The sequence below is a fragment of the Lagopus leucura genome, unplaced genomic scaffold (genome assembly GCF_019238085.1).
Source record: "Lagopus leucura isolate 7727_CA_CO unplaced genomic scaffold, USGS_WTPT01 Super-Scaffold_100004, whole genome shotgun sequence".
Lineage (NCBI taxonomy): Eukaryota > Metazoa > Chordata > Aves > Galliformes > Phasianidae > Lagopus > Lagopus leucura.
In genome coordinates, this window is record NW_024962264.1 from 63,278,868 (window position 1) to 63,301,399 (window position 22,532).

The 22,532-nt window shown below is 39.1% G+C and overlaps 1 protein-coding gene across 2 annotated transcripts in view; it reads left to right on the forward strand.

Annotated features, from left to right (window-relative positions):
• Positions 1-291: 291 nt before the first annotated feature.
• LOC122180202 (protein FAM53A-like) overlaps positions 292-22,532 on the forward strand; it is a 29,550-nt gene continuing 7,309 nt past the window's right edge. Inside the window, exon 1 of one of the 2 annotated variants that reach the window (XM_042871737.1) lies at positions 292-326. In XM_042871737.1, the coding sequence (XP_042727671.1) occupies positions 315-326 (12 nt within the window). In that variant the 5' untranslated portion in view covers positions 292-314. Of the gene's footprint in view, positions 327-21,250; positions 21,271-22,532 lie in introns of those variants that run through there. The other variant, XM_042871738.1, reaches the window with a different exon arrangement.

Consider the following 22,532-nt stretch of genomic DNA (forward strand, 5'->3'; position numbering starts at 1 on the left):
AGCAGAGGCTATTCTCTGCCTGGTGTGCTGCATCCACGTAGCATGACTTAGGAAGATGTGTCATATGTGTGCAACCCTTGTCTAAGCACTCATGCTCAGAATGTATGTCTCGCTCATTCTTCCTGCTGGCAGCACTCTGCAGTTCAGTGAGATGATGGTATACACCACTGGTGGTCATACAAAATGGGTGCGCTGTATGGGATGCATCTTTTGACTCAGAAAACCTTACTTTTGCAAAATGTTTTATGGAAAATATCATACAGATGAGCTTTGTATAGTAAGGGATTGGACTGGGGCTGATTGGGGTCAATGGAATGGTACTGTCTGTAAGTATGCCATGTTAGTTGTTAGTGGTTTCCATTTGTGTAAGATTAAAGACCTGAAAACAGCTTTGGATGAAACAATTGAGCCTAGGGATGCAATTGTTTGTCACTTGAAAACTTAGTACTTATTCCTAGAGGTGCCTTTAACTTCACATTTGAGAGAAGAAAACAGCTATCATTTTCCAAAAGGCATGAAGGAATCTAAGCTCAGAGGTCAGTAGTCCTATTTAAGGGAAAGAGATGAGATGTTAAAATTGTCCAGCTAAGTAAATCAGGTTAAATCCACATTTTGTAATTCTATGCATAAGTTTAATTTATAACTGAAAAGAAATATGCAGCAATGGACCTGTAGGAAAATGTGATTTGAATGTACAATATTCACTCAAGTGCAAGGGACCAAATTTGCTTTTGAAATGTTGAAGCCTTTGTCTTTAAGGGCAACCTGATGACTTGGAGGACTAATGTCTGAATGGGAATAGATGCAATAAAGTACTTGTAGGTTTTCTAAGTTTCAGTAGAGTAGAAATATGACTACTGCTATGCCTGCAGGGTTTTGAATAATGAAATACAAGCCAACCTCAATCTGCTAGAGGTTGGTGAGCTATTTTATTTATTGCTTGGAAGCTAGAGAATTACTAAAATGGAGAAGACCTTTGGAAAGGAACAGGGATGCAAAAGATTGGAACTGTTCTTCCAGGCTGCTACTCTCCTATGTTAATTAAAACAACAAAAAAAAAAACCTTGAGGCAATATCAGTGATGGTCAGAGCACCAATCTCACTGGGAAAACAGTGGAGATTCTTGAAATCTTTGCATCTGTCTCTGGATAACAGATGTCTGGTAAACTTCAAATATTTTGAGTTGGATTCTAGGTTGCTTTGGCTCCTTTGAAGTTAAGCAATGCGCATCTATTTTGACTATGCCTCCCATGCTCTCAAATTAAATGGAAAGTAACGCACAGTAGTTAAGTTGAAGTCTGTGTGGGTGCGTATTTATGTTTGGCTTACTATCAATCTGTAGAAACCAGATGTGGAAATTATGGGTGAGGAAAGATGTCTTAAATCATCGTATATAATCTCCTGTTGATGCATAGTAACTTCTTGCAGTATCTTTTCCTGGTATTCTGTCCACTCTAGCATTTTAAATGCCTCCAGGGATGCGATTTCCATAGCAAATAAAGAACTATTTTGTGGGAAGCAAATGCAGTTTTACTTAAGCTCTGAAACATATCTGATTCATTTTAAATAATGGCATGTATTTTTGGATGTCTTGCCTACTGTCATGATAACAAATAACCTTTTATGAAAATAATATTAAGTTCCCTGGGCCTCTCGCTAACAAAAACATGGGAACTCCTTTTGTGTCTGTTTGAAAGCAACTTCTGCAGGAGGCGGGAGAGCAGACACTAAATATGGCATCTAGGGAGTAGGAGTCAATGTCCATTTATTCTTTTCTGTTCAGTGATAATGTCAGGTATGAATATGCTCTCATGAGAGCCATACCATAGTTTTTGCAATAAGAAATAATGGTCAAAGACTGAAAGTTCTTGGAGTCTTCTGAGGACATGGGTAATATTCAGGTAGACTTCTGTTTCCAGTCAAAAACAGACTATTTATTTCACTAGTAGCTGCTTCTTAATAATTTAAAGCTGTTCAAAGTACTCGAGGAAAATAGGTTGATCATCACTTTACGCAAAATATTTATTTTGAACATTTTCAGTCTTTTTAAGTTTTGTTTATTCTTCTTTGTGAAGTGTTATACAGATGGTGCTTTGTGTTGAAGTTATGTAAAAAGAAAAAAAAAAAGACCAAACCACCAAACTTAAGAAAACACAACAAACCAACCACCCAAATCTGCTGTCTTCAAACCTTAAAGCAAAAATATTATTCCTTAACCTGTATTGCATCAGGAAAATAAAGCCTGTGTTTCTGTTACTTGCACTGAGGATGTGTGTAGCTAATAAGTGGCTAATAAACTCCACAAAGGCTCTTTAAAAATAAAAGTAATCTTATTCTGTCAAATTAGCGGAGGGGTGGGGTTGGGGCTCGCTACCAGGCGTGTGTGATTCAGGCAGTGGGTTTTCTTGAACAAAATTCTCTACAAGTGGAACTAGCTGTAACTTGACACAGAAAAGCCAGTGTTTGTTTCTGACCTGGGAAAAGCAGTTCATTACTTTTGCTAGTGTGGTGCTGCTTCTCTGGGTGTGATATGCTGGATCTTGTGAGCCATGGAATTCATTCCTGAGCTTGAATTCACATAGCTTGAATATACTTGTTAACATTCTTCTAAACTTCTTTAGTAGTGATGTGTGACATCTAGGGCATGTCTCTTGCTGTGTCTGTTGCTTGAGCAGGAACTATGGTTTAAGCAATGGTACTTAAGGGAGGTATGGACTGTTCTTAAAAGCCACAAATGCATACTCTTTAGCTGAGGAGCTCACTTAAGTTTAAAGAGAGTTTATTTATATTGTTAGAAAAACTGTTCCACTGGGCTTTGTTACTATCTAACAATCCTTGCTGAGGGGTAAGTTTGGATTTTGTCATTTTGGGCATGTTGTATGGCTTTCTTTCATCCTTCTAAACCAAAATAAATGAACTACATGTTGCATGTAAGTACTGTAGGAAAGGTCTCTAATTGTTTTCCATTTCAAGAGTAACTTTGTTAACACATTAATGAAAGAGCTTATCTGTAATTATATGCAGTTCTTATGACTTGGGTGTTTAAGTTCTCTGTAAGCAAGTTATTTTATAAGCAAGTTATTAGGAATAACACAAGATTCCCCAGTCCCCTTCCAGATGGCTTTTAAATGAAGTGCTTAAAAACAATGGAGTTTCTTTTATTTGGGTATATGCATAGTAACTAACATGACAATCTAATTGACTTGACTTCTTGTTACATCTAAGCACTGTACCAGGTGAAATCCAAATTACTCATGTACCAAAGCACCAAAACTTATGTAGCAGCACTGTCTCTTTAGTCCTTTGTGCTGTGACCCACTGGGAGCTTTTCTGCAGCTGTAGAATAGTAGGCTTAAGTGTGATTTTTAGTTCTTCACTGTACTGTGATGAATTGTTGTGGAAGTGAGAAAGGAGTCTAGGTTCCTGAAATGAGGCAAGCTATATTGCATCATTCCTTTCAGAGGGAGGGAAAACATTGTATAAACCATTCTAAAACATGGCCATAAGAATGATAAGTGAAGTTTGTAGCTCATCTTGACAATTAATTTCATAAGGCTTTCATAAATTTCATAAGAATACCTTTTAGCATCTTATGGAGCTACCAAACTGACTTGCCTAACGAACTCCTCATGTCAAAATTGAGGCCTCCATCCAAGTGCGTGTAGGTAATGCAGCTCAGCTCAAAATGGGGGAAGGGTGCTGTGGAAGTGACTGCAAGGCTCTGTCCAGTAGAACTAACTTTCCTTTTGAGCAGTTTTCGTGAACCCTTCTTTATGTTTGCAATAAATATAGCAGACTATGTAAGATGTAGGGGTTTCCTGTCAGAGTAATACTAGTGGAAGCATGCAGTTATTACGAAAGCATGGTAGAGGGGACCTTGTTAAGGGGTGGACTGAGATGTTGAGATTGGATCCTCACTGCTTAACAGTGTGTCAAGTCCAGCAAATTGCACTAGGAAGCACATCTGGATTTTGAGATTTTCAGCATTTCTTCTTTACTCTCAAAGTGACTGCTTTCACAGAGTAAAACCTTGCTAGTATGTCTTTATAAATTTCTGTAACTTTCTGATAGTTATATGAAAGCACATCCTTTTTCAAGAACAAAAGGTGGTGAAGCTGTAGTTCTTGTCAGCTTTCCTTTCCAATGCTCTTTAAGCTTGAGCTATAGGTGAGATTGAGTAATTTTCTTCCCCTGCAATTCATATTGCGAACTTGTTTGGAAAAAGTCAAGTTCTGTAGAGTAAAGCTGTTTTTCCATTTTCTGAAATACAGCTCCTCTCTTATCATTAGCATTAGTTCAGTTGATCAGTGTTGTTGCTTAGAAGATGTCAACTGTAAAACACTTTGTTCTTTTCACGCCCACTGTTGTGTAATGCTTAGTTTAGGTTCTCCAAACCTTCCAATTCTTATGTTGATATTTCAGTGGTATTCTTAAGCAAATGCCATTGTGCAAGTTGATTTGCTCACAGCTGAAAAGCAGCTTCCACCTGAAGCCTTTTGCTGCATGTTCAGTTTCATTCTGCTAGTGGATGAACAGTCATGGAGGTTTTGGATGCTATATAAAATGCTTGCTAGTGTTTCACTGAGTTCATAAAAACTCTTTAGGATGCTTTTTGTGCATCTTAGTTGCTGTATTTCTAATAGCAATGGTCTTAGTGGAACAGCAATTTCTTTTTCAGAGAGTCTTTCTCAAGCAGGCATTGGTGATGATACATCATCTTCTCTGAAGATGTGCTTCCTTGTGGTCACTTCATATGTTGGTGTTGGCCAGTCATCCAGTCTGCACTGAAATGAGTTGTTTTTTTTTTTAGTTATAGAAAGCAATTCAGTATTTGATTTTCTCCTTCCTCGCTCCCTTCCCTTTGCCACCCCTGTGGTTTGAGTTTTGTATGATACAACTCAAAGGAAAGGAAGCTGAATTCCTTTTCCTTGTTTTCCTTTTGAAAATACAACAGTGATTTCAATGTCTGCATGAAACAGATGCTGTATTTTGTTAATAACATTTTGTCTCAAAGCAAGTGAATCATTTTTGGACAGCCAGCTCTCAGAAGAGGAGTCCTGAAGAGCTGTCCATATGAGGCAATAATGGGTTTGTGGCATTGATAAAGAGTAAAAAGTAAATAGTGTCTCACTCCTGCAAAGCTTCCCTGTCTGATAGGGATTTTGCCTTGTTACGGAATGGTTTAGGACAGCTCTTTACCACTTGATATGTTTGATCTAACATGAAGTCTTAAATACCACCTCTTTATATATTGATACAAAAGCAATGGGAATTGCTTTATTCACCTTGAAAGAATAACTTGCAGTTATTCTCAGACAGTGGAGATTAAAGTTTAATAATGTAGCAAAAAATTGCCATTATTGTAGGTTAGGAAATGACAAACTTGTCTAAACTACTCTTGTGCATGTAGTGCAAGTTTCGTATTTCATTTAGAAGAGCAGGAAAAATATCCTTTATATTAAGGATCATCTTAAAGCTAAAGTAGAGTTAGGGTCACCTAATTATTTTTGAGATAATTAGCTTTCGTTTAATTTAAAAGCATTACAAAGAATTGCATCAGCAAGTTGGAGGTCTTCAATTGGCAGCATTGGCCTTATTTTGAGTAGTCTGCAGCACACAATCAGTGCCTTTTCTCTCTGTTTAAATAGGAGAGTCTTGCTCTCAGCACTTAAACATGAATGGTCTTCTGAGTCTGTACTGTTTTAAGGCAACTCATGCTGTTCATGTAGAGCTGTGTAAAGTGAGGAAAAACTCCTTGGTGTTTTTGTTTTTTGCTACTGATGGTATTTTGGCATTGAAGCTGTTAATTTCAGTATTCTTCCAAGGAATAGACCTCCTTAGAAGGAAGGCCATTCAGAATCCACAGAATTAATTTCTGTGTTTTAAAGCAGGAAGCATCTCCAAAAAGAACCCTTACGGTGCATCCAAGTCGTGCCGTGTAGTTGCAGACTTGTGGGAGCAAGCGTTGGTATCAATGGCAACGTCTGGGTAGAACCAGAAGATGCTGTCTCAATACCTTCAGAAATAATGCAGGGGTTAAATTGGCTGCTTTTTCCTGCCATGAACCAGAATAAAATATATAAGTGTGGGGATGCAGTTCTTCCAAGGCTTCATTTTAGAAGCATCGTAGCTTGGATAATCCAGATTGTTTCTTGTTTTCTTTCATTATGAGAACTTGAAGCTGTAATTGCTGATTAACCAAGTCCTTAATTTAGTTAGAAATACTTTTTTAGGTTGAGAAATATTACATTTTAAGTTCTTCAGTCTTGCACTTTAAATGAGCAGTTTGAAGTTCTCTGCACTGAAGTAGAACTGATAACTGTTCTCCAGATCAGAGTTGTACAGGTCATAAAGTTTGTTAACAAGTGCTGGTGTAGTTTTCTGACCATAACAGAGCATTTTGTTGATTTTCTTTCCAGTTCTTCTGCCTAGTCATTTTTAAATAGTATGTGCTTGAACTTTTTTGAACACTTTTGGGCAAGGGGCCTTGAGCAAGCACAGCCTGGGGCACATGAGGTTTTTTTATGATGTAGAATGAATGTGCTGAGTTAAATAGTTCAGACAGCATACCACTCCTCAGATTCTGTTTCTCAAACGTTACTGTTGGGGAAGTCCCTCTTTGCCTTGTGCTTTGTATTACACAGAGCTTTGCTGCTCTGCCTTGCTTTACTGCTTTCTCTGAGGATTTTACGGGCACTGTGGTTTACTGTCAAAATGCTAGATTCCCACAACATAAAACTGTGCCTCCTAGTTTTGAGTATGGCTAAATGCCCCTCCATCATATTTCCATCCAGAAGGATCTTCTTTAAGTATAACTGATATGTGCCATGTTATCTGCCTTGGAAGTTCCTTGCACACCTGTGAAGTAATTTCAGTTCAGAGTCTTGTTGTCTTACACAGTGATGGAAGCAGTTGTCAGTCATGCTAAGCAAAATCAACAAACTGTCTTATCTATTCCAACTAATAGTGGCAATTTGAAGTATTCCTCTGATGTCACAACACCACACTGTAACTTGAGAGGGTAGCAGGAATTGTGATTTATGCAGGGAATGGATTCAATCTAGTGTTACAGTGCATTGTCTGTAGAATATAATGAGTGACAGGTTTGGGTTGCTATGAATTTCTCCTGTGTTTATTAAAAAGAAACCTTTTTTTCTTTGATATCTTATGGGAAGTGTTGTGAATACTACTACTTGCCTTCTTCATCTTCTTTGCTCGCTGTTTTTCTGTTGCGAAGTCTTTCCCGTAGAACAAATCCAATATCATGCATTCCATGGGGATCATTTGATGGGTATTCATTCAGAGAAAGGCTCCAGTGCAATTCAGTGATGAAAATACTTTGCAACACATCTTAATAGTGTTATCTTTTATGCAGCAGGAATAACCATCCTTGAATTTCATACTTGGAAACTAAAACTGAGGGTTACAGAGAAGGAAGTAAAGAGGAATGGCAGGGTGTTGAAATGCTCTTTTGACAGAGTCATATTTGTAGTCTCCAATCTGTCAGAACAAACCATGTTGGAACTGTTTGCAAGCTATGAGTTCTATTAATTCCTTCTGTGTTAAAGTGGGAGTTGATGTATAAAGGGAGCTGATGTTGTTCTGTGTCTTGTACCTGCAATGTTTTTTGTTGATTTTGCTCCTGAGCAGTGTTTATGTAGGTTGCTCTGAAAGTAATTCCTTCTATTTATTTCAATGGAAGCTACAACAGACACAAAGAGTGCAATAATATTATTTGATAGAGCACGTTCTCAGCTATGTTACACTGTTTTTCAGCATAGTCACCACGATTATCTGATCAGCATGTATGAGCTGGTCAAGATGCTCTTTATTTCATGCTGTGACAGCCGTGCATGGTCATCTGCAATGTAGCTTGTCTTTCATGTGGCTGTCTCATTGTGCTCATGTCTGCTGTTTTGGTCTCAGTAGATGTTCATCAAATGTGGATGAATGTCAATAGGTGCAATTTTTTCCCCAGTGAAGGAGTTCTGTTAGCATCTTTGCTTCACACTCGCTTCTATGTTTTTTCTAGTTTTAGCGCGCATTTGTTGTTCTTTAGGAAACTGATTTCTCAGCAAAATATACAAGCTCCTAGCTATTCAAGTTATTCTTCTCTTCTTGTTCCTTTCCAGGCAATTGAAGGTTAGCTTCTGAGAACTTTTGGACAGGTTCCTTTTTAAGATTCAATTTATTTTTTTCCCTCAACAGAAAAGTTGCCTAGAGGTGCTAGTCTGCAACGAAGGCCATTCAAGTATTGGTTCCTTTTTATTTTACTGTATTTAAAATGCAGCTCTCAGACTATTTTATTCTGTAATAGACCACTTTCACCCTTCACTGAACAATTTGCGTTCAAAACATTTTTGTGATCAATTTAAATGTATTTTGAAATTTGTGATAAGGTTGTTCTTGTGTAACTCTCCCTCCACCACAGTTTCTGTTCTGCAACTTCCTGCATTAGACTTGCATGCTGTAGCAACAGCAAAATCTCCAAAAAAGTAAGAGCTGCTGTATAGCCAAACTTACTCGAATTATGCTGAAAGTAATTTCAGTTTTTTAGGCTTCAGTGCGCTGCAGCAGGCACATATAAAGCAGAAGCTGATGCCTTCTGTTTTTCTTTAAGAACAGCACGTGAGTGCCAGCTAATGGTGGGCTCTAACTGATGTTGGATTTCATTGTTTGTTCCCATTGTGGTTGACTCTTAAAAAACAGATGAGGAGAGAAATCCCTTAAACTTATTCATGTTGTTATAGCACTTTCTGTACCACTTGCTCTTACGTGAACATGTTCTCTAGAGTTCCAATTGATCCTTTAACTGTTGCATATTTAGAAGAAGAGTTACGTTGCGCCTTTGTCCCCTAGAGTAAGTAATCGGCTCTTCTGAAGCAGTCTTCCCATGAACCTCTCCTACTTCAAATTCTGCTCTTGAAACACTGCTGTTTTCTTCTGCCTTGGTCTGCTTTTGCTTTGTTCTGTCTCCTTTTAAGGCTGGATTGTGTTGCAGACTGTAGTCACTTGTATTTTGTCCTGCTCTGACCCTTCCATCTGATGAATTCTTCATAATGCAGTTTGATAGCGTGACCTTGTGCTTTTCTATAAATGTGCCCATGAGATCATTTGAATCCAGTTCTTGAATATTCCAGCCTTCCCTTATGTGGCTGATGCCGCTAAGCTCAGGAACTGTGCTAATGTGATGTACTCTTTTGGGCAATCTCTTGCCTTTTAACCAGTCTTCAGATAGATCATATGTGTTCACTCTCATTGTTGTGAGTTCGTTTATTATCAAGTCTCACTTCTTTATGAAATTCTTAGTCTTGCTACAGTGCATGTGTGTGTGTGTGTGTATATATATGGAAAAAACGATCTGTTTTTAGGGTGAGAGGGAATGGCCTCTAGTTGCTCCTGAGGAACTTCAGGTTGGATATTAGAAAAAATTTCTTCTCAGCAAGAGTTGGTAATGCATTGGAGCGGGCTGTCCAGGGAAGTGGCGGAGTCACCATCCTTGAAGGTGTTCAAGAATCATGGAGAGGTGACACTGAGGGACATGGTTAGAGGATATGGTGGGAATGGGTTGATGACTGGACTAGATGATCACAGCAGCCTTTGCCATAGCGGTTATTGAGGTAGATGGCATAAGAGTTGAGCTGGTAAACATGCCAATGCTTCGGTCCAATGGGAAGATGCTAAGGAGAATGTTTAAACAATCACTAGGCTCTGAACTTTTCTGTTTTTTGTACAGTGAGCAGTTAAGGTTCAGTGGTCAGTTTGTTTTCTGTAGATGAGTTATTAGTTGCTGTTTAATATTATTATTACAGGTTATATCTTGAGGTTTTCTACCAAGCGCTAAGTCAGTGTGGTTATGAAGAATTACCCATTTCCTTTTGGGATAAGACATTTCCAAGACTGGTCACACATTTCTGAGCTTCCTGGACCAAAGTCTGGTTATTTAGCTGCTTTGCATATCTAATTCATGGAAAAGTGTATTAATATGCTTTAATTATGTCTACAAGGGTAAAAAGTATGCGCAGAGTTGCAGATCATTGCTGTGCTAAGCGTTGTGTGCGATCATATGGGCTCAGAGGGGCTGAAGGTGTGCCAGGAGAGTGGCTTTTCTCAGGAACTGTTTCTGGTCTAGCTTTGATGCTTTGGACAGCAGAAACAGGCATGTACAGAAAACTGAACAAATGCTTGTGATTCAACTACTGCTTAGAGACATCTTAAAACTTTTTCATGTCCCCACCCAAGAAACTTCCTGTGAGATCAGTTCACACAGAGAGAAGCTGAGATGCTCCTAGGTTTTAACTGTTCCTAGCACTAGAGAGCACGCCATAGATTTTGCTGTTGCTTTGTCACGTGAACACATTTGCTATGCTGTGTGTCTGACTTTCAGGAAAATACTTTGATCAGGCATCACCTATCTAGCTTAAATATGCAATTAAATAGCTCAAGTAAATATTTGCATTAACTAGCAAAAGAAGATGGTACTTTGGAGTTTAGGTCTGTTGTCATAGCGAAGTGATGGAGAACGAAATGGAGCTCCTGGAAAGCAGTTAATTCTGAAGTGTAGCAGAAGGTAATCTAGATGAAATATATTTTCTAGGCAGAAAAATTCAACAAGATAAGTAGTAGGTGGCATGTTTCCTTCTGTATTCTGCTTAGTTTTGCTAGGTCAAAAGATGCATCTTGCTGACAGTGACTTTTGAGAGATTTTAGCAACTAATGACTAGTACTTGGACTGAATTTTTGAAAAGCTTATTTCTTAGCCCAAGCTTTTTGGAGTCTCATCTGCAGCACCTGTTAGGAAACATAAGCCTAAGGTTGCTTTGCATTAGGTTTTTCAGAGTTGCAATACTGTATCACACACTGCATCTACCTAGGCTTGATTAAAATTGTAGCAGTTTCAAGGTAATTAGAGAAACTGACTTGATGTTTTCAAAATGGTCTTTCCACCAGTCTGCACATTACTGAAAAAACAGAAGTATTAAGCTGCTTTGGGAAGACAGCAAAAACTGCTTCAGTTCTTCAGATGGAACAGTTTTGATTTGTGGAACTCCATGCAAAGCAGCCAGCATTGGGGTTAATGTTGTAAGCTTGTAGACTTTAAGTGTCTGAATAGCAAAGTGCTCAAATTATGTATAGAAACTGTTAAGTAGATCTGAACTAAGACCTGATTTCAGTGATATTTTGGTTAAATGTAACTAAAACATTTTGGAGCTGATGTTCTTGTCAGTTCACTTGAATTGTTTTTTAAAAAAAAATTCTCACATCCTCTCTCTTTATAACGTTGAGAAGCAGAACTTGAGAAGTAGGGAAAGGATACTTTCTGCAACTTCTTGGGCAGATGTTTTCCTCTGCCCTAGCACCATAGCTTCTACATGCTTGAATGCTGGTGAACTCAATTGCAGAGTATCCCGAGTTGGAAGAGACCCACAGGGATCATGGAGTTCAGTGTTTAAGCTTGTGTTAAGTTGTGTTATGATTAATTAGCACAGGGTACACTGGACAACTTGATAAAGGATAACTCTAGACTGTTAAATGTCTCTTGTAAGAGGGCAACACCCTCTAGTTTTAACTTAAAAACATCATTAACATTCTTTCACATGAATGATTTTGCAGCATTGCCAAAGGAAACTTGGTCTTTAAAATTGTTTTTCCATAATCATACTGTCAGTTTGACAACCACTATTTTAAGTGGACAGACTGTAGCAAGCCCTGCATGTGTACAAGTAAGTCAAGGCTTGCCTCTATAGCACAGTTACTTTGTGAGAAAGGCTGTGGGTTTTGAAGCGTAATGACTACTGTGGAATAACTGTGATTGCAATACTCAGCTCCTGGTACCTTTATTCAATTTGACCATTTTAATCAGCTCTTCTGTAAGTGCAAATTCTCAGTAATTTCCATTTTCCTGTAAAACTTACGAAGCTGTATGTCTTAGTATCCTATGGGTTTAAAAAAAAAAAAAATGGGAGGGGGTATTCTTGGTTACAGCTGCTAGTGTCTGAATGTGAAGCACCCCTAGCACAAAGATGAATCTATTCTTTGTTTTCTTAATGCTGTGAGATAAAATGTTGAAGTATTGTTGAGTAAATGTTGAGTATGTAAAATTCTTGAGACCTATTGAAAACATTTCTTTTTTGTTGTACACAAAAAGTACTGTTTGTCTTGATTGGAAATACTAAGGTGTTGAGGGCTTTAAACACATTTTCTTGTGTTGGCTCTTTTGCACAAGTATACATCATTTAGGATGACTAAGTTTTTGTGATTAGAGTATGAAAGTCTAGAAAAACTTGGAAGTGTTAATGGTCTCTGCAAGGTGTTGGTTTTGAATAACTTGGCTAGTACCCTTTCACTTCTCAAAATAGATTCTACAACTATTGACCTCTCATATTTATTTATAATAAGATTTTGTAGGAACAAACTGTTCTTAGCAGAGCAGTGTCATGATTGGATGTTAGTATTTCTAGACTTTAAGATTGGGAAGTCTAAACTGTCTAAGACATGGAAGAGAACAATGTTAGAAAATTTGGAAGGATGAGCTGAAGAAGCTATTAATCTTTATTTTTTGATGCAGATATAGATTGATTCTGTCGCATGTAACCTGGAAAGTAAAGAAACTGCCATCTCTGAAGCCTGCCTGCCCCTAGCCATAAGAGAGAGGAAGCAACGCCTTCAAGTTGACATCAGTTGCTTTATCAGCTGAAAGGATTTGCTTTTAGTTTATTTTTGTAAGGGCACGATGCTTCTTGCATGGGATTTGGGGTAGTAGAACAACAACCAGCTGTGTATGTTGGCATAAATGGCAGTAGGGAATGGTAAGTCTCACTACAGTAGGTACTTGGGTTCCCAGTGATACTGAGGCATGGCTCACTGTTCTCTCAGCTGAATGCTGGAGTACTTCTCTAGTGGGAGGATAATGTTAGCAAGTGTAGTGGTGATGGCCTGGACTAGATGGTCCTAGTGGTCTTCTCCAACCTTAATAATTCTATGCGGTGATATCTGCTCTGGATTGTGCTTGGAATTCTCTTCTTTGCCTTCTTCAGTTTTGTCCTTACCCAGAAGAGTGTAAATAAGCAAGAGTTTCTGGTAATACACTCAATTGCTGTTGTAGCTTCCAATTGTCTAAAGAAATTGTCTTGCCTTACTCTGAAGGGCCATAGCTCAAAAAATGCATGTGATTGCTTAACCATGGAGTACACTTATTTGTTCTATAAGCACAATATGCCTTTAAGATAGGGCTCAACCTGCTTGACCTCTACAAATGTACTTTCCTTCTGGGAAATGCTTTTGCAGGTTGCAAGTATGCTTCATTTTTGATAATGTACAAAGCTGCCTTTTTGTTGTTTTTTAGCTATATTTTAACTATCTCATCTTTCAATTTTGTTTTCACATTCATCAGTATCCACCAAGGCAGGTTGGCAGTAAGTAACAGGAGGACTTTGCCATCTTTGCAGTAGTTGAACAAGAATATTGTGTTGTCAGCTGTGGTTTAGTTGGAGGAAAAGTCTGAATTGGGTAATGCTGGACAAATGCATTTTTAGTTATGTTAAACTTGTCCTTTTTTAAATGATGTATGTTGTAAGGATATTTAGATGTAATTAGTAGGTTAAAAATAAGCGGTAGGAAGTAGTGTTATGATTTATAAGTAGTACGAAAGATCTGAAGATCTTACAAAGCATATGACAGGTGCCTTGTGGCTTAACTGTCATGTCCTATTTTGTAGCGTTTCAAGGTTACTAGTAACTGCAGTCTTGTCTGCTTGGAGTGGCAGAGATCAGCTGTGCTTGAAGTGTAGTCGACACAGAGCCTCGCTGGTAGTTCTTCATTACTGCGCACTGATAAAAATCAATCCAGAGACATTCCTGATGTTATCTGTGTCTCTAAAATCTTTTTCTCCCCCTTCTTCCTTTCAGTTTTTAGTTAGAGTTGACTTTTGTATGGAAGCTTGCCAATGCAGGTTGTTTTTCTTTTCTTGAGAAGGCACTTAACTATACTCTTGTTATAGGTACTAACCTGAATCCAAAATATGGGCTCCAAGATCTTGAAGTGATTTGTGTACTGCTGTAAATGTTCAGGGTTTGGTGCTCATGCGTTAAACATTTAAAAAATAATTACTGCTTGTGAATAGGCTAGCTCCGCTAACTTGTGCATGCATTACTGTAGAACCAGAAGTCTCTTAAAGTTTAAATTTTCAAGGCTTTTGAAAATTTCATGACACAGAGCAAAAATATTGTTGTCTTAAGCCTTGCAAAGCTCATGTAGTTGACATAGAAGGGTATGTTTTCAGGCCATGCAAGCCAGCAGTTGGATTGGTAAATTGAGCTTAAGCTTGTTAAATTTAATACTTAGTACGTGTGGGGTGTTCTAGGTCAAGTGAGTAGGAATGGATTAGTGAGATTTAAAATGATACAGAAATAATCAACTTTGCAGAGGACTGTTTAACTTCCAGTTTCACCTCAAATAGATAACTGAAGAGTATGTATGCTTTCTGCTGAAAAATATGAAAAGCAGAATATAATATTTAAGTAACTGAATTCCTTCTTCCTTATCTCCTAGAGAGAGGACATACCTCCTGTCCTTCAATTCCTTCACTATATGAAGTGAGGATTTTCCTTCCTGTCTGTTAGTAAGCCCAAGCTGTTTTTAACTGCAGAGAGAGTAGACCCTAGATAGTCAAGGATCAATTAATGATACTAAGCAGAATAAAATGGAAAACTTAGCCAGTTCCCATTCTTTGAGGAGTTATTAAATTGTTCTTTGAATTCCAAAGTAATTCATTTCCACCTTCTCTCTGGAGGGATAAAATGTTGATGTTCTCAGTCCACATTTGCTTATGTCTTTATTGTGATGTTCAAGCTCAGGATGGGAGGATGGGAGGAGTCCTCACCCTAGAAATGTGGCCAGCAGGAAGATTTCAGTTTTATAGGCAGAACTGGCCTCTTTCAGTGAAGTGGATACCTGCACATGAAACAGTGATTTGTTTGTATCTGGTCCAGAAGCAGTCTGATCCAATACTAAATTTAATCAACTTTAAGGTAGATTTAGGTCTAGTAAGTGTTATGTTCTCCTCTGTTTGGGGATATATCTTTATGTAAATACTTGCAATACCTGAAGTTTGCATCTACTTGTTAAATCTCAACAAGTAAAGACTTTGAATTCTACATACAGCTTGTCTGAAGTACAATACTCTTGTTCAAAGTGTCTGCCAGTCGTTTTGGAATGGATGTAAACAAGCACATTCTTGAAAATCAATTGTAGGACAAGAGAAACTATTGGAAACTCTCAAGATGGTTTGCATGGATACTGTTTTCCTAATAGAAGCATTTTGTCAAGGGTGAGAATTGGAAATTAGGAGCTAACACTGAACAAATTAAAGTGACCTTTTAGGCTAGATTTGAAACGAGCTAGGATAAACACATTGAGGGACAGTGGTTTGTGGCTGCTTAGAGAGCATTAGATATGAATTTAACATACAAATGTTACGCGACTTCTGTACCTTTTCTCCGTGCTCTGCTGCTGGAGGCCTCGACCTAGAAGCATGTTGCTGAATGGTGATCACTGTCAAGTCTAGAGTAATACTGTTCAAAAGAAAAGTGGGGTAACAAACTCAATTAAGTTTTTTTTTTTTTTTTAACCAACAGCCACAAAACAACAAAAACCACCAGAAAAACCCTCTTCTTTATGCAACTTAAGTCACATATTTGGTTAAAGATAACAAAGGAGAGAGATCCCTATGTGGATTAGGACATAAAATGGAACTTGTATAAACTTTTCTGACTTGACACTGTTCATTTCTCTGCCCTTGGGCCATGTCTCAAGTAAGTATGGACTTGAGAGCTAATTGCAAAGTCCTTTCTTTCTGATAACTGGGTTTTAAGGGTGGATGATTTTTCTTTCCATTGGCCATCTGGCTTATAAGGGTGGGGTGGATGAGCAGTTTTCAACAAGCTCTTTTGTTATCTTCTTAACCACTTGCTTTCTGCAACTCTGTAATTCATGAGTCCCTATAGTCATATCTTACTGAATAATTGTACTAAGCACGCAAGTGCTATCTAATGGAGTATAGCCTCTGAAGGAGAAGTAAGGTAAATCCTGCCTTCCAAGTCAGTAGAAGTGCATGATTATATAAGAGGTGGATATCGAGTACACAAGTGAGTGTCCTTGCCCACGTGAAATTTGGATGCTCTGGTACAATGCTTGCAGCAAGCTGCATTTTGAAGACTTCCAGACCCTCTGATTACATTCCTGGTACATCACCAGTGTTAATTTGTTCTCGTGTTGTAACATTTGCAGGTTATGCAACTGCCTTAGGGAATTCAATTGCAAGTTGTGAGCTCAGTTTTTATTCTGAAACATACTTGGCAATGGCTCCTAAATTTACTGCGACAGTTACTGTATAAGTTGGCTTTTGTCCATGTGTTTTATATGGCTGCTGAAAGTACTGCAGACCTTGATTCTTTTCTTTGAACAAGTTTTATCGAACTTCTCTCAGTTGAGGCAGGCTGCCCTTTGAAACATGTCCTGCCCAAACAGCTCGTGTGGAGCTCTTCCCCTGGAGGGGGACAGATCCCTCTGGGAGAGGGTAGCTGAGCACTGTCTGCCAGGTGGGGTGTGATGGGTGCTGCTGTGGAGTGCGGAGTTGCCTCTCAGACCTCACCACCCTGGCACTGTCCTACGTACCCACATAGCCTTCCCATCTGCCAGGCAGTCTGCGTGTGTTAGATATGCTGTGCTCCATTTCATCCATTGAAATAAAGTAGTGGAGTGGAAGGAGGCATCCCCAAGTGCAACTATATCTCTTCTACCTGCTAGGAGTGCCTGACTCATAATGCAAACCTAGTAAACCAGCTTTTGTAGCCTTTACTGCCCTTTGCAAAGGGTGAGAACTACATGAGCTTGTATTTCAGGTGAGTTTTCTGCCTTATTCCAGAGTGGGGAAAAAAAATCTTAACCTGGTATCATAGTAAAACTTTCAGATAGTAGTTACTATTTTAGCTAAAAAGCAAACTTACGTAGGACAGGAAGATAAGATGAATGTATTGCTGTTATCAGATGTTTCTGAGAACTCAATCAGTATGCAGGGATCCATAGCCTTGCTCAGCATTCAGGGAGCCAGCAATCCTGCTCAGCCCCTTCAGTTGTGCTGCAGAGGCCATCGCTGTTGTGTGCTATGCCTGGAGCAGAATGTAAATGTGAGTTTGAAGAGTTAATTTGAGGTCTGGGGCAGCCTTTGACTGGGTGGCAGCTGCAGCTCAAACACCTCATCTTGCAGAGGCAAGGTGCTGGCAGCAGCTGCTTGCACGTCATGTTTCCCTCTCTAACAGGGGCCTGGCTGAATGTTCCTGTGATAAAGTATCTGTGGGTTTAATGAGGGTGAAACTTGGCAACTACTGCCCAGAAAAGCAGTGCCAGGAGTAGGAGTGTTTTTCAGATGGTTTAGTGTGGTTAATGATCAGTTGCTTTTTTTTTTTTCCTGGTAGTAACCTCCTTGTGAGGAAAAGCATTGCCCCTTGCATTATATATATATAAAAAAAAAAACCTGCTGTTTTGTAACTTAGCATACCCTGTTGCATCAGTTCAAGACTGTCCTTAGTCAGCAGCTTTCACTTCCAAAAACATGATTAGAAGGATCACTGCACAGTAAATGTTCAGCACAGTCATTCCTTATGCTTTGGTGTAGGCTCTGTGGATTCTTTTAAATGGGTGAGGAGGAGGGAATTGGGTAAAAGCATGTTCTTGCCTAAACAAGGGAGAAAACTAGAAAAACAGATGGTGCTAAAAATAGTTTATTGCAGGGGTCTAAATATGGCTTTCCTTATAAATAATGCAGCTATAAATCCCACTAGATATCAATAAATATTGAATTAACTCCAAACTGTGGAATGTTACAGAAGCCTTTGGCAGCTTTCCAAGCATGGTGTTGCCCTTCATTCATAGGATCAACATTTAATTTCTTAACAGGGGAAAACCTGAGAATTCATCCTCTTTGAATGGAAACATAGATGCAGGGAGCTTGAATGAGTAGCTACAGCCAAAGGCATCCCATTGCATTGGAAGGGGAGCTGTGCTTGATGAGTTCCTGCTAGGTCACAGTCAGGATGAATCTCCTCCTTTCTTTTCCGAAACGCATGAACAATCAAAGGCTCCTTTTTTATCTATTGTTGCCATGGAGGGCATCCATTTAAAGTTCAAATTCCAGCATGCTTGGGAAGAAGGAAAGGAGATAGGAGTAGGCTGGGCTGGGAGATGATAGTCAAGCATCAAGTGAGCTGAAGACAAGCCAGCACTTTGTGCTGCGACAGGACAGCCTGGGCTGGGGGTACTTGTGTTGAATGGATGCTGGGAGGTTTTGGGAGCTGTGAATGAAATGCTGCAGAGGTAGCAGGCACAGGGAGCATCTGGCATTTTGCTTGCTTTGCATCAGCGGAGTGGGTCACAATGCAAAATTAGGCCTGAAATGGCCCTTAACAAAGTGAGCCCTCGTGCTGGAGGTTCCCTGTGCTGACAGTGAGCGAGTATAAGCCTTGGGGTTAGTGAAGGGAAGGAAATCTCATTAGGGATAAAGGTTTTCTCCCACTCTTTTGTAAATGGCATCCTGTAACAAATGTCTTAAAAATAAGCTGGCTGTTCCCAGAGCTGTTCTATGCTGTTGCTGTTTATCAGACCTGCAGCTAGCTTTGTGTTTACAGTGCTCCACTGTAAGCCATGTGTGAATAAGAGGATGGAGGTCAATATCTGCTGCAGATTTACTTTTCCTTTCTGGCAAGTTCCTGTATGTGCAAGTAAGGGTTCATTGTTGAAAGAGCTAATGAGGACCAGACCAGCTGCATTTGACATCATGAGCAAAGGGGCCATCTTATTAACTCACAGGCGAGGTTTTGGCCAGCTGTGGATACTTTCTTTTTTAATTATTACTTAGCTTGTCATAAAATTGGATTATGCTAAAACTATTGGTGGTGGTGTTTGGAATACAATACAATATTGAGTTCAGTGTTGTATATAGGATATTCACAGTTAGAGTGCCTGAGCTGCATCAGAGGGTGTAAAGAGGTAAGAGCACTTTTCTCAGTTTTTGCCATCTGGGTTGTGTCAGGGGATTAGGTTTTTTCCCCTGCTCTAAATTGCAAGAAAACGGTGGCAAGCAGCAGAGCTCAGTGGTGTTTCATCATTGATATGGAACATTTTTCCATCTTGGGGAGCTGGACTGTTTTAAAAAAATAAATAAATAAAAAAATCTCAATGTAACGTAATTTATTAGAGAACTCTGAGTTGAACTTCAGATAATTCTAGGAGAGGGGATCAGTCCTCTTAATATCCAGGGTTGTTTTTTTTGTGATAACATGGTGCATCTCTAAAGCAGAATGAAACAACAACTTTCATTCTGAAACTGAGCCTTGGTGTTTCACAATAGACAGCATTCAGTATTTGAAACGTGACCATAAGGTGGATGTGCTTCCCTTGCTCTTGACAGTCACTTTCTGACATGGTGTACCATCTCCTGAAAGAGGTTTGAAACTCATTGTTGGACCTGAGGTTTTTCTCAGACGTTTCTTAAAAGCACTTTGGGAAGCCTTAAGTTTAACTGTCACTTTGTCTTTTGTTTCTCATTAAAACGATCGGTTCTTGCTGTGGGTGTATAGTGGGACATAGGTGTGACCAACAGATGTCTCAAGCATGTGAAAACAAACTGATTTATCTCCATTAATTAATGACACCAATTTGTTCTTCCATTGGATTTTTAGGATAGGAAATCCTTACTTGTTAACTTTCTCTTTTTCAAGTACATGCAACTGAAGAGATGGTTTAATGTGTTTAAAAGCAGCCTCTCGTGGACTACAGTTGGATGTTGTCTAAGTGACCAGAGAGATGACTGCTTGGTGTTAGCTGCAGATAACCACAGAGCTGATCTTTCCACATCCTTGGAGCTATACATTTCTTTATGTGCTGCTGATGACACGTGCTTCTGCAGTCAAATAAGTAAGAGGTTGAACTCAGTTTTAGTGTAACCATGATGCTTTAGGATTTTGAATAGCGATTCTCCTGCATTAGTTGCTTTCCTACTCTTGAATCTGTACTGTGTACTTTAAAACAAACTTTGTTGCTTTCTTTTGTTGTACAGCTGAAGGATTAAGGAATGCAGTGTTTTCTGACTTAACTTTTTTTTTTTTAAAAAGCAAACAAAAATATCAATTGCTGAGCATCCAGTGCTGAAGTGCTGCGGTTTCCAATGTGGTATGTGATCCAGTGAATGTCTAAGTTGTATTACTCTTTACCAGACTGAGGTTTTAGCACAAGTAGACTTAGTATTAAAAATCTATAGCAGACTTAATATCAAGAGCAGCTTTTGAGCCATGCAGTTTCAGAAATGTTCAAAGTGTTCAAAATCAGATGCTAAGCAGGGAAATTACGGTATGTGCTAGGAATTGAAGATGAGCAGTGCTAATTGTGTAACTTCTAAACAAATGCATTGTGTTCAACTTAACTCATCTCTGGAAATAATTAGTGACAAGAGTCTACCTACAATTGGAATCAGTGTTCCTGTGAGAGTTCAGTGTTAAACTGTGGATTTGCCTAGAGTTAAATATTCCTAATGGCACTTGTAATAGTACTTGTATTTTGTCTGGATGTGTGTTTCCTTGAGTGCACTTGCGTAACAAGATCTTAAAGCTTTGTTTAGGACAAATACTTCTGTAGTGAAAAACTGATGGGAAGAAGGGGGAACTGTTCCCAAGCTGAGATTGTGTTTCCCCTTCCCTCTCTCCCCTCCCTGCCAGAAGTGAGCTTTATGGCCCAATTATAGAATCCCTTAAAATGCTGGTTATGATGGAGTGCCAGCATAACCCAATAATATAGGTGAGGCTGACATCTGTCAGTAACTAATGAGGGCAGCCTTAAAATTAGGGCTGAAGTTTACTTCTCTAATTTCTTAAAATTTGACCCATCATATCAACTTAAATATTTGACTTGAGGATGAAAAATGAATGTACCAGAACTTGGAGAAGGGGTGCATGGGTGTACTCAAAATTAGTGCATGTATGATTCAATTGTGAGAGTAATTGTTTGCAGCTCATAGCAAAGTCTTGAAGGAATGAGAGCTTGGCTGGAGTGCTTAGGATGGAAGGTCTCTGTAAAAATAGATGACACATAAAGGGCAGGAAATGAAGCCAATATCATCATGTTTTGAAGCTGGGAGGGTCAAATCCTGTCCTGTGTTACACTGTGGCATTAGCTGTCAGCTTAAACCCGGTTACTTGAGAATGCTTTGGCATGGTAAAGGTAACTTCACTGTGTGATTGAGTAGTTGTGCTTCCATAAGACAGCTTTTGATCTTCTCATTGGAACGTATTTAGTTAGAATTCCTGATGTTCAGTAAAACTCCTGGTTGTTGGTGGTGGGTTTTTTTTTTTTTTTGTTTTGTTTTGTTTTGTTTTTTTTTTTAGGCAATTTTCTGTTTCGGAGCTGATGCCATGAAGTCTTAATTCCTCTGTCAGAGGACTAATTTGAAAGCTTTGGCTGCCAAGGGCAGTCTTTTAGTTTCTGGATCCTGAATGAGAACATAATGCAAGCAATTGTACTCTTTAAGCAGCATTCTTGTTCAGAATGTTATCTCTGACTGGTACAACAGTGAGATGTGTAGATGCATGTCTATATAAGCAGATACGTGTTTCCTTATACTGCAGAAAACTGAAAGCATCTCTGAAATCTGTGTATGAATTGGACATTACTGAAGATATGAAAGAATCTCTTTCTAGAGACTTGGTTTTAATAACAAAGATGGTGGTATGCACTATAAATTGTTTCTGTGTTTCTTTTGTGAAAGATAAAAGGTTTGAATCGGAAAAGGTGAAAAAGCCTTGGCAAAAAATGCATCACTTCTGATGGAGAGAGCACATGGTTGCACAGTTTCCCTCTGTGCTGCTCTACCACAAAACCAGATGTTTGTCCTCATGAATACAAACAGTGCAGCTGTTTGTTCCTCACCCCATCCCTCATTAAAGCATTTTGATGTGAACTGACCAAACTGAGGCCTGTGCAGCTTGAACACAGTTGAGGCCCAATCCCATAACGCCTGTCTCTTCTGCTCCACCCCTATTAGGGATGTACTTAGGGTCATGCAAGGAGCAGGAAAATAACTGGGTAAAGAAGTGCAAAGGTGGGCCTTTCCCTTAATGCAGAGCTTTTGCTTTGATGCTGTGAGAGACCCCAGAGTGCAGCTCTGCTCTGCAAGAAGAGCTAGAACCCTGTTCTGGCCACTTCAATTGCCCTTTGAGCTTATCCCTTTGAGGAAACCTCTGTTCTAAAGCACTGGTGTGTTTCAGATGAACACTGCTGCTGTATCTAGTAGCTGTCGTGTTTGGCTTGATCTTCTTTCTCCCCAGCCAAAGTCTTGTGCTGCTTTATTCAACTGAACAAAGTAAATGTCGTCATGTTCCACTTTGCTTGACACCAAATTGACTATCAGCCAGTTTAGAACAGTTAAACCTACTGTGTGAGCCTCTTCTATGCTAGTTAATGGAATAATTTGTAGCATCTGTAGA